This window comes from Phragmites australis, chromosome 4 (genome assembly GCF_958298935.1).
Source record: "Phragmites australis chromosome 4, lpPhrAust1.1, whole genome shotgun sequence".
In the NCBI taxonomy this organism is placed as follows: Eukaryota; Viridiplantae; Streptophyta; class Magnoliopsida; order Poales; family Poaceae; genus Phragmites; species Phragmites australis.
In genome coordinates this window covers 44,682,881-44,694,533 of record NC_084924.1, presented here as the reverse complement: position 1 = coordinate 44,694,533, position 11,653 = coordinate 44,682,881, and the positions used below count along the sequence as shown (strand labels likewise).

The window sequence follows — 11,653 nt, the reverse complement described above, 5'->3', positions numbered from 1 at the left end:
TCGAGACCAGAGATGGCCAAATGAGCCAGTCATGTCGGCCCAGCACGGGCCCGGCTTAGCACGGCATGGCCCAATAGGCCTGGATACTGTAACGGGTCGTGCCGTGCTGGCCCGTGTGCCGCGCCCTCGGCCCACGGCACGGCCCGTGAAGCACAGTACCGTGCCGGGCCGACCCAGGCACGGTTGCGGCACGATGGGCCGTGCCGGGCCACACAAGGTGGCCAGGCCACGTCAGTGGCCTGCTGGTGAGAGTGGCGCGGGCTATGAGAGCCATGGTGGCCAGCTTTATGGGAGCTCAGTGCGGGCTAGGAGGCCAGATCGGCCGAGCTGCTCATGACGGTCGGGCTGCCAAGACGAAGCGGTGCAAAGGCCAGAGCTGGAGGGCGCTTCTCCCTAGGTGGCATCATCGCGTGTTCGAGGGGTGGTGCTGCCGAGTAGAGGTGGGACTTAGGCCGGGCCGAGCCAGCCCGACCCTGTCATGCTTAGGGCCATGTTGGGTTGCGCTTCTCCGGCATGATCAGCATGTCATGCCATACCGGGCTAGCACGACTTGTCTCCCGCGAGGCCCAGCATTGGCCAATAGCACGTCGGGCCTCGTCGGGCCAGGCCAAGCACGGGCACGACCTGAGCTCCACGTTGCAGGCTCGTAGCCAACCACCAGCCTGCCACCACTGCTGCAGTCCCGTCCACGACCTACCCAATGTTGGTCGCTGTCTACCGCCACCGCTTCCCCCTCCCTCTCAGCGCTTTCTTTGCTATCTTTTCTTCCATCACCCCCGCCGCCGAAGAACCCACGGTCTCCTACCTGATTTCTAGTTGTGGCCTCTCCCCCCGTCGTCGCACGCACAGTGCACTCCGTCCGTCTCGACTAAAGATGCCCAAATGGGTCGTGCCTACTGGGCCGGCCCGAGGCACGACACTGTAGGCACGCCCCAGGCACGGCTAGCCATGCCGTTCCTGGGCTGACACCTCAGCATGGGGGGCGGCGCCCAGGGAGTCGAGACCAGAGATGGCCAAATGAGCCAGTCGTGTCGGCCCAGCACGGGCCCGGCTCGGCACGGCACGGCCCAATAGGTTCGGATACTGTAACGGGTCGTGTCGTGCTGGCCCGTGTGCCGCGTCCTCGGCCCACAGCACGGCCCATGAAGCACAATATCGTGCCGGGCCGACCCAGGCACGGTTGCGGCACGATGGGCCGTGCCGGGCCACTAGGCGGTGTGGCTGGGTGGCGGGGCGGGGCCTGCTGCCGGGGTAGGGTGGCACGGGGACGGGCGGCGCGGGGTAGGGTGGGGCGGGGGCGGCGGCGGCGGCGCAGCGAGGCAGTGCGGGGGCGGGCGACGCGGCGGGGCGGGGGCGGGCTATCGGGGTGGAGGTGAGCGTCACAGGGAGGTGGCGCAGGGGCGGGCAGCCGGTGCAGAGCGGGGCGGCGAGGCAATGCAGGGGCAGGTGGCCGGTGCGAGGTGGGGTGGGCCGCGCCCGTGCCGACCCATCTAAACTGGGTTGTGCTGTGCCGGGCCATCGTGCCGAGGTGTCTGCCCAGGAATGGCCTGGCTAGCCGTGCCTCGGACCGACCCAATAGGCACGACTCAGTTGGCCATCTTTACCACCATCCAAGGAGGTCGATCTGCTCATCATCCTGAAGTAGTGGATCATGAGAGACATGATCCTACTCGAAGTAGTGGTTAAGCTCTGCGTTAGGGTTCCAAGATGACTTAGCTAGCTGAGTTGAGGAAGAAGAGTCCTTGCACTTCAGCTTCTTCCACATGTTAGCCACCATAGTTTTTCTTTTCTCATTTTGTGCTGGTTCAGACTTCAGGTGAGGTTGACCAAACCTCTTCTGGTACATATCAAAAACTCAAAATATCTCAGATTTAATATGTGAGTAAGCAACTGAGTAATCAAGATCAAGTGCATCGCCAATAAAACAGAAAGAAAGCCAATAAAACAGAAAGAAAGATCTAATTTATCCAACTTCTTACATGGATCAAAGACAAGAGCAAAACAATATAAGTGTGGAAATATTTTAAGTATTTTTCCTTCGTTGCATGAACAATAGGGACTAGCATTTCTTTTGTACTATGCTCGTTAAACATATCAATAATTTTCATAAGCCATTCAAGAACTAGAGGAGATGTAGGGTAGTAAATACCAAACAATTGTGTTAATGCGCTATAGAATAGTTTTAAGAGACGACATAAACTTGTAGCAACTTCCCAATCTGTGTTAGTAAGCAATATGCCTATACCTTGAGCATTGATAAAATTGCTGAAAATGTTCTCGTGCCCTTTTACCTGTTTTAGCATAGTGTATGTTGAGTTCCAACGGACTTTCATGTCTTGGCCGAATTTTTTTGGTTTCAAACCGTTAATCTTGGAGTACTCCTTGAATTTGTTGTACGCCAATGGGGACCTCGAAAGAAAGTGAATAGCACTATGGATATTGATTACATATTGACTTACCTGCGACATACCTGCATGTACCATGAGGTTGATGATGTGGCATGTACATGTTTGGTGGAGAACATATCCACCAATGCAACTCTGCATATATTGTTCTAGTGTCTTCATGGCCGATGTGTTCGTCGATGCGTTATCCAATGTAATAGAAACAATCCTACTTTCTATCCTATATTCTTGGATAACCTCTAGGTTGAGTGCGGCTATAGCCTCTCCAGTGTGCAACTCATCAATAACCCTAAATCCTATGACCCTTTTGTTTAGCTTGTACGCGTTGTCTATGTAATGGGCAACAACACTAAGGTAGCATGTCCTCTGGTGTGAAGACATCCAAATGTCTGATGTCAAGGCAACAGAAAAGCTTATGGCCCGAAAACTTTGTTTCAAAAAATCTGTTTTTTCTTTGTACTTTCTCATTATATCTTTCTTGGTGGTTTTCCTAGACATATTATTGTACTATGGATAAAAGGCTTTTTGTATCATTCTTTCAAAGCTAGTACTTTTGGCCATCCTAATGGGTAGATTTTCTATAACTATATGCCTAGAAATTTCATCGTGAACTATTTGAGGATCATAAACCCATGTACTTACAGAGCCATCTATAGAGATGTTCAGTTGAATTTGCACTCTTCCGCCTTGTTCTCGCATGGCAAACTTTTCCAAGCATACCAGATAATGGCGGTTTAGATGCCCCGTACCACCACGTGAGCCTGTAGAATATTCTTTTTAGCAATAATTACAAGTTGCAGACACTACAACCAACTTACCATTGCACATTTCTTTATTCTTAGTGAAATGCTTCAAAGATTCTGCTCCCCCCGTTTGTAGAGTAGATGGCCTGGCAGTATCATTGGTTGTCACCGTCTCCGCAAACAGGGTAGTTGGTCGTTGCTTCCTCTAGCATGGAATAGCCTTCGCCTTCGTGTTGCTCCTCCTCGTAGCCGTCCACACCGTCCAAATGACAGTCGTCCTTCCTATAGTCTCCCATGCTTGGGGACAAATGACGTGGATCAGGAGCCTCAGGCATGGACAAACCAGGACTTAGAGAGCTGTTGCGCACATAGCGTCTTATTACTCTCTTTTTTCCTACTAGTTCTACCACCAAGGAGCATATTTTTGTGTGTGAGGATTTGATGTTGTTACTAGTGTGAAACTATGAACTGTGAAGATCGTGAACAAATGAGCTGGTGACTCGATGGCGAAATGAGCAGCGAAAACATAGATTATATAGACATTATGTGAACGTTGGTTTTTCCCCCTTGCCTGCTTTTTTGCCTGTTACCTCTCTAGTCATATGTGCTCCCTCTTTAATCATGTTAGCTCCCTCTTCACTATTGTTTCCTGTCAAAAGAGAGGAAAAAAAGCATAGCAAGGTGACTCATGCATGTTGATAAAGCGACTGAACTGAACAGCTGTGACTGTGACTACATGGAAAGCAGGAGGAGCATGGGAAGTGGTGCATGCCTACCATGGAGTGGTGTGTGCCCGTGTGGTGTGATGGGAATGTGTGCTTTGGATCCTTGCTTCCTTTTTCTCTGTGCATGGAACAAAGAAACGATGGGGTGCGGTGCTGCCCTTCTGGTGCCCTTTCCCTCCGAGCTGGTTCCCATGGAGGGTGGCTAATGTAGGAGGTACTGTTGTTACTCATCAGTCACATCGATTAACATGTATGCATTGTGCAATAGGTGCAAAATTAGTGTTTGGTTTAGTGCATTGAGTTACTCAAATATATGATTGTGCAGAGGTCGGGATACCGTTATCTCATTATTAATTAAAATGCAATCTTAATAAACTTCACCCGAATGAAAACATCTTGATCCAATAGTAATTTCTTTTTTTATTGCTCAAGGCCATCGATGCTTAAAGGCTGCTTAACATCTAAACGCCGACCAAGCGTTAGTACGCATTCAAATGTAAGCGGCGGGCTATTCAAATGCGAGCGGCAGGCTATTTAAATGCGAGCGGCGGGCTATTCAAATGCGAGCGATGGGCTGTTTGAGCTAACGGGCTCTTTGCGTGTTGTCGAGCTCTTTGCATGCCAACGGGCTGTTTTCGTGCCAACGGGCCTTTTCCATGCCGATGGGCCATTTTCGTGCCAACGGGCATTTTCCGTGCTGATGGACCATTTTCGTGCCGTGTCGACCCAGGCACAGCCCAATATTTGGGCTGGTCCGGGCCGTCCACCATACCCAGACCCTAGGCACGACCCAACCCACGTGTCCGGTCATGCCGATCCGACCCAAATTTTCTCGTGTCGTACCGTGCCATGGGCTACCCAGATTTGGCTTAGCCCAAGACCCAGCTATACTGCCAACTGGTTCCGGGATGGAGGCGGAGGAAGAGGATGGCGACTCCTCAAGAGGTCCGAGGCTTGGATCCATAAGGGTGGCGACGGCATGTGGAGGCTGCGAGGTGGCAATGGGCGACAGCGGCAGAGTGTAGAGACGTGGCAACGCAAGCTCCATGGTGGCCACCGGGCCACGGGAAGAGGCAGATGGACCAAGCCATAGTTTAAGGTATGGGCTACTCGGAGAAAATCAGAAATTCTGATGAAATATGGTACTCCGACAAAATGGACGGAAAAAGGCCCAAATTGTTTTCTACTCTGATTTCGGGTTTCTCACTCCGATTTCCATCCGATTTTGGGTAAGCTCCGAACAAAACAGAAATGGTCAGAGAAAAAAATAAAAAATGGCATCCGAAAATTTTCCGTTCCGTTTTTATCTCTATTAATAATACGACGCAGCGGTGTATCTAATGCATAGTGTAGAAGAATAAGACACGGCGGTGTATCCCATGCATAGTGTAGAAGAGTCTAAAAATATCACAGATCCTGACCTAGTACGAATGGCAAAACGCTGCATATAGCACACTTTCCTTTCCCTCCCGCTCTCACAACTCACAAGCTTCACGCCTCCTACTCCGACCACCTCACTACTGCATTCGCGCCTCGAGTGAGATCACAAAGGCGCGCACTCAAGAGCTAGTGACGCAGCACAAGAATGCGCGCACATACGTGTTCTACATTCTGCTTGCGATGGGGCGACGAAACCACTCAGCGTGGTGTTGGAACCAGGATCACACACACACACGAGCTCGAGGAAGAAGATGAACAGGAACTCGAAGCTCTCGGCAATGGCGACGAACGCCCTGGCTATTTTCTTTTTTTTTCAGAACGGAGCAGTACATGGACTTTATAGACTCGGGGCGACGCACGCTGAGCACGAACTCCATTGCCCGGTCTTCACACGTCGATCCTTACGATTCGGCTCACGCCATGCACGAGCTCCTCGCTCCTGCGCATGATGCGGCCGCCTCTCACGCAGAACGTGCCACCACGCCAACCAACTCCGAGACGCACTCCTGCAGCTTGCCTACGCGACGTACGCACACACACGCCTGGAACGGACCATGACGTGGTTTATTTGCTAACAATCTCCCCCTAAACCACGACTTGGCCGCGCACTCTGACCTACAGAAGCGCTGGTTCTTCATCGACGTCGGCGAGCAGGGCCTCCTCCTTCTTCGGCTTGCGGCAGTCACGGGAGAAGTGGCCACGAACGCCACAGTTGTAGCATTTCCCTCCTGGGCGGCGCGGACGTCGACTTGCCTCTGAGCTCACGCTGCTGCCGCCGTCATCGTCGTCGTCGTCGACGTTCCGGCCACCTCGCTTGGCGCAGCCACTGCTCTTCATGTTGTCTCCGTGCGCACGTTCCTTGCCGCGACGCTGACGCCGGCGCGCCTCCCACTGCTCCTCGGTGAGCAGCAAGCGCTCGACGCCGTCCGCAGCCGCCTCGACGCCACAACGGTCCTCCGCCACACGGAGCCGCCCGACGAGCTCTTCGAGCGACATCGTCTTCAAGTCCATGAGCATCTCTATGGACACGGCAACCTGGTTGTACCTCGCCGGCACCACGCGCAACATCTTCTTCACCACGCGGACCTCCTCCATCTTCTCCCCGAGCTCCCGCAGGTTGGCGACGAGCGAGCTGAGACGCATGGCGAACTCATCGATGGACTCGCCGTCCATGAACGCCACATTCTCGAACTCCTTCAACAGCTTCTGCGCGTTGGCCTCCTGCACGCGCGAGTCACCCATCCGCATCGACTTCACGGCCGCCCACGCCTCCTTGGCGGTCTTCTTGACGGCGAGCCCCGAGCGCATCTCGGTCGGCACCGCGCGAAGGATGGCGGCCAGTGCCAGCCGATCCTCGCGGCGCTCGACGTCGCTCGCCTCTACCGCGTGCCAGAGCCCCAACGCCTCGAGGTTGACCTGCATCACAAGAGCCCACTCATGGTAGTTTGCCCGCGTTAACACGGGGAACTCCACCGAGCCGCCGGACTCCTTGACGACGCGCTCCACCACGACGGTTCGTGGCGTGCCGCTGTCGCCGGCCTTCAAGTCGTCGTCGAGCTTCTTCGGGGTGGTCGACATCGCCTTGCGCACAAACACTAGCTCTGATTACCAATTGTTGGAACCAGGATCACACACACACACGAGCTCGAGGAAGAAGATGAACAGGAACTCGAAGCTCTCGGCAATGGCGACGAACGCCCTGGCTATTTTCTTTTTTTTTCAGAACGGAGCAGTACATGGACTTTATAGACTCGGGGCGACGCACGCTGAGCACGAACTCCATTGCCCGGTCTTCACACGTCGATCCTTACGATTCGGCTCACGCCATGCACGAGCTCCTCGCTCCTGCGCATGATGCGGCCGCCTCTCACGCAGAACGTGCCACCACGCCAACCAACTCCGAGACGCACTCCTGCAGCTTGCCTACGCGACGTACGCACACACACGCCTGGAACGGACCATGACGTGGTTTATTTGCTAACACGTGGCTCCTCATCGGGGCCATACTGCTGTTTGCGGCCGCCGCGGCAGCCCAGGGCTGCGCGTCCGCCAAGTTCCAAGCGGGGAGGTCGTTCCAGCGGTGCACCACCCTGCCCGTGCTCGGTGCCAGCCTGTACTGGACGTACCACCCGGTGAACGGCACGGCCGACATCGTGTTCCGGGCGCCGTAGAACACCAGCGGCTGGGTCGGCTGGGGCATCAACAACACGGACTGCCCCAACAGCATGGCCGGCAGCAGCGTGTTCATCGCCTCGCAGGACGGCAACGGCGTGGTGTCCATCCTCACGACGGTCCTAGAGAGCACGGCTCCCAGCCTGACCAACGGGAGCCTCAAGTTCGACGTGCCCGTCGCGCCCAGCGCCGAGTACTCGGGCGGAACCTACACCATGCATCTTCGCGATGATCGCGCTGCCGGGGAACGCCACGCAGCAGAACACGGTGTGGCAGGCCGGGCCGCTCAGCAACGGGGCCATATCGCAGCACCTGACATCGGGGCCAAACTTGCAGAGCACCCAGAGGCTGGACTTTCTGTCCGGCAGCAGGAGCACAGGAGCACCAACCTCCGGGCTGCCCCGTCGTTACTTGAGGGGTTTCCAGGATAAAAATCCGGTGGTACCGGCTATCCCATGCGACTCGTGAAGAAATCCCATTCCGCGTCCATTTAATTTAAATGCCAAATAAACTATTGTTAGTGCTTGTTTACAATGTTCCAGTCTCAAATCGATTGTAGATACTGCATATTAGGTGTTCATTAATGTGTTTTATAAACATTACGTGGCCTTGTATACTGTTGATATTTATTTTTTCTTAAATAAAAAGTATGTTTTTAAATTATATGAAACACGACCATTTGCATATGTACATTGTATATTGAGGACCCGCATGGAATCCTGAAATTTCGTATGAGTTTCAGAGGTTACTACGTAATTCCCATAAGAATCTCTAATTTCCTCGTTCCAATCGGGTTAAAAGACAGAAACCGGTTTCGATGCAAGCGGGCCTAGTCCAGCAGGTCGCCCCGCCTCCCTTTAGTCTAGGACTTCTCAGCCACAGCCCACAGGCGTCCCCCGCAGCCCGTCCAGCCCACCTGACTTGGGTCAGTTGGTTCGTTTGCCCCCTCCGCGCCAGCGCCGAAGAACACGGCACCGGTGGCCTCGGGCACACGCTGCGTCCGTCTGGGTTTCGGTCCCTCCGGGCTCCGGCACCTGGGACGTTTCGTCAGCAAGTTTCGGTTCGGAGCCGCGGCCGCGCATAGGTTCGGGCTGCCCATGTTTCCGGTTCCCAACGTCCGGCAGCTCCCATCGCACGCGACGGATGATCACTACGGGATGTTCGGCTAGTTTACTGGAGCATGAGAGACCTTGCTGATAATTTCCGTTGATCTGCAGGCAAGCTTGGGAAAGGTCTTCTGAAACTGACACGGTCGCCATCTGCTTGACTCTGCTTAGCGCCGCAACCTTTGCTTAATCGTGTCACTAAGCATCATTCCTGTGAGCTATAATAAGAACTTCTCTACCCTGTAAAGCCGCCACCACGCCGCCGAATGTTCCATCATCTCTGGACGAAAGAATCAAGCATTAGAAAAACAACAGGGCAATATGTTTACATGTATGCTTTGAACATTGGCACATGAACATCATGATAAATACGCGGCGTGAATCAGAGCATCTCATTCCAATGTTCTTGTCTTAAAACAGAAGGCAGTGACTTATGGGGACGAAGTGACGAACCCTTTCGCACCACATGCGGCTTTGCAGCCGCAACACGATAGCTGATAGCACCTGCGGTTGATAAGTGTTGTGGAAAATGGGTTTCCCTGAAATTTTAATTTGGAAAATTAATTGGATTTGAGAATTATAATGGGCCTTATGAGAGGCCCAGTAGGGCTTGGCTGATGAGGATGAGAACGAGAACAGAGGACTCGTTCCTCTAGTTCTCATCGATGGGAGTGGCAACGGCGCTGCCGGCGGTTGTGCCATGCGCCTGTTTTTCACGGATGGTGACTTCTTGCTCTCTGATATATCCTCTCTCCCATGAGCTCTTCTTAGGATAAACAAGTTCGATCTCTTCTTTTTTTCCTAAAAAGTTTCCCTCGATTCTACGGCTGACCAATGTGGGCACCATAGTCAAGTGCAAGCTCAGCTAGCTGGGTGCTCTGCATCTTGGTTGGTTGTTTTTGTTCACTTGGGTGTGTGCATGAGAACCTGCTTCAAGGGTAGCTGGTCTGCATTGGAGTCACGGAAGGAGGCTTAATTGAGTCTTGGAAGAGTAATCTTGAGTAGCTACATCCGAGGCTTGACTCCGCATCACAGTGTGTCACGTTGTGCGGAAAGTGCATTGTATCTCCGTCATCCTCGCCGGTGAGACTGCGGCACAAGCGGCGGCAATTGGATTTCTGGGACAGCGATAACTTTGCCGTGCCTAGCCCGGCCTTCTGAACCACTTCAATTGTTTGTTCCTTAATAAGTGTTCTGAGCAAATTCCTCTTTCTATTTGTTGCTAAGTGTTGCAAGCTAGATGATACACATAGGTCTGTAGAAATTGATTGGATGGTTGCAGTTGCAAATTTGGCCTTGAACTAGTATTCTGATCACTTGTTTCCTGTTATCATAGAAAGTATTAAGGGTTAATTCCTGCTCAGAACATGGTTTAGTCCTTTCATACATTCTGTTAGCCTTTCCAATAAGGTTGTGCAATTCTGCAAGTTCTGGAACCTGTTTTGTTTGGCCGAGCAGTACATTTATGGTGTACTTAGCTCTTCGTTAGTAATTCACTTTGAGCAGTAATTTCTTGGTACTTACAAGCATGAATTAGGAAGTTCAGGGTTCAAGGTCTTATTTGCTTAGAAATTTGTCCATTTCAACTTGTGATTATTTCCAGACCTATTGTTGTTGAGATAGAAATCTCTAGCAGACCAACACCTTATGGGGAGGAGGTCAATTCTTATTTTACATTAGCTAGTCATCTGAGAGCACGTATGGCTAATGCCATCTTGAGCTTTATGCTAGCTGTTTTAGTACCCGTTGATTTAATTCTTTGCTACCTTGACATAGCAGCTATACTCTATAATATGCTTGAGATACATATGTATATGTCATTTCAGTATGCAATAGATTGTTTCATCAGTTTTGTATTAAAGGAGATATGTTAGAAATACTTGCTCAATTTAATATCGCATTATTTACAACAAAAAGTTGGGAGTTACATTGGTGTATCAATGCGGGTTTATGTTTTTTTATAATAGAAGTTTAACTCTGGGTTCATACACCAACAAGATGTTAAGACGTTTAAGATAGCACAATTATTTTTTAAAAATAGATACTCAAATTTGGATTCAAAATAACTCAAACTTAAATAATTTAGACTCAGTTCATGTGACGATTCATGTACGTGAAAAGGATGCGGGTGACTTCAGCACCACCTCCTACGGCGTGTACGGGTTCACGTATAGGGCGCAACCCAATCTGAGATTTCTTCATGTGGTATTAACTGCGTACACGACACAGCTTTAATTTTGTTGAGATTTTCTTCATGTGTAACTTCTGCAGACTGCAACCTCCCCTCCCAAGGCATGTCTTCCATCAGCCATGCATGACATGTGGCAGAAATGATCAGCTTCGCAATACCAACGAGGACGGATAGATTGATAGATGCATGGCGAAGATGAAGTCGTCATGTCCTTGTAGTAGGTTTGCAGTTGTTAAAACAAAACCCTGAAGATGGTCACTTGTCTTCCAGATGAAAAGGACCATACGACAGTGGAAATCATCCGATGTTTCTAGAGTCTGAACACACAGAAGTCTCACTTAGTTAAGCTTGGTTAGGCATCTCCTAATGGTTCAATATAATTGTTTTTTTAGATTTTAACTACATGTCTATGTAAAAAAACAGATGTTACAAGCTATTTAAAACACACTACTACAGAATATATCATAATTAGCGCTCTATCGGTGTCAGTTGTGCAAAAATCGATACTGAAGACGTATCAATGCTAGTTGTTAAACTCCCGCGCACGAACAATGGCTGAGGCGCTAAGAACCGGCACTAAAAAGTCACTATCAGTGTCAGTTCGTGGTTAAAACCAGTACTGATACATCAGTATCGGTTCCACCTACGAACCGACACTGATAGTGACTTTTTAGTGACAGTTCGTACCACAACCAACACTGATAATGAAGGGACTATCAGTACTTAGTTCGTATCACGAACCAACATTGATAGTTGATGACAACTGATTTTTCAAAATTCATAATTTTTTCATACGGTGTTGGATGGAGATAAACTTTATATGAAAATTATAGCTTTCGATATGATCTATTACTTTGTAGTTGATAACTTT

The 11,653-nt window shown here is 50.8% G+C and overlaps 1 protein-coding gene and 1 pseudogene across 1 annotated transcript; one reads left to right on the top strand and one right to left on the bottom strand.

Moving 5' to 3' along the window:
• Positions 1-942: 942 nt before the first annotated feature.
• Positions 943-4,921, bottom strand: LOC133914838 (SH3 domain-containing protein C23A1.17-like). The gene is made up of 2 exons (XM_062357834.1): positions 4,717-4,921; positions 943-1,505 (listed from the first exon to the last, which is right to left on the bottom strand). The coding sequence occupies exons 1-2, from the start codon at positions 4,919-4,921 to the stop codon at positions 943-945; spliced, it is 768 nt and encodes a 255-aa protein (XP_062213818.1).
• A 2,365-nt stretch (positions 4,922-7,286) lies between these two features.
• On the top strand, positions 7,287-7,953 carry LOC133914837 (cytochrome b561 and DOMON domain-containing protein At5g35735-like; annotated as a pseudogene).
• Positions 7,954-11,653: the final 3,700 nt, after the last annotated feature.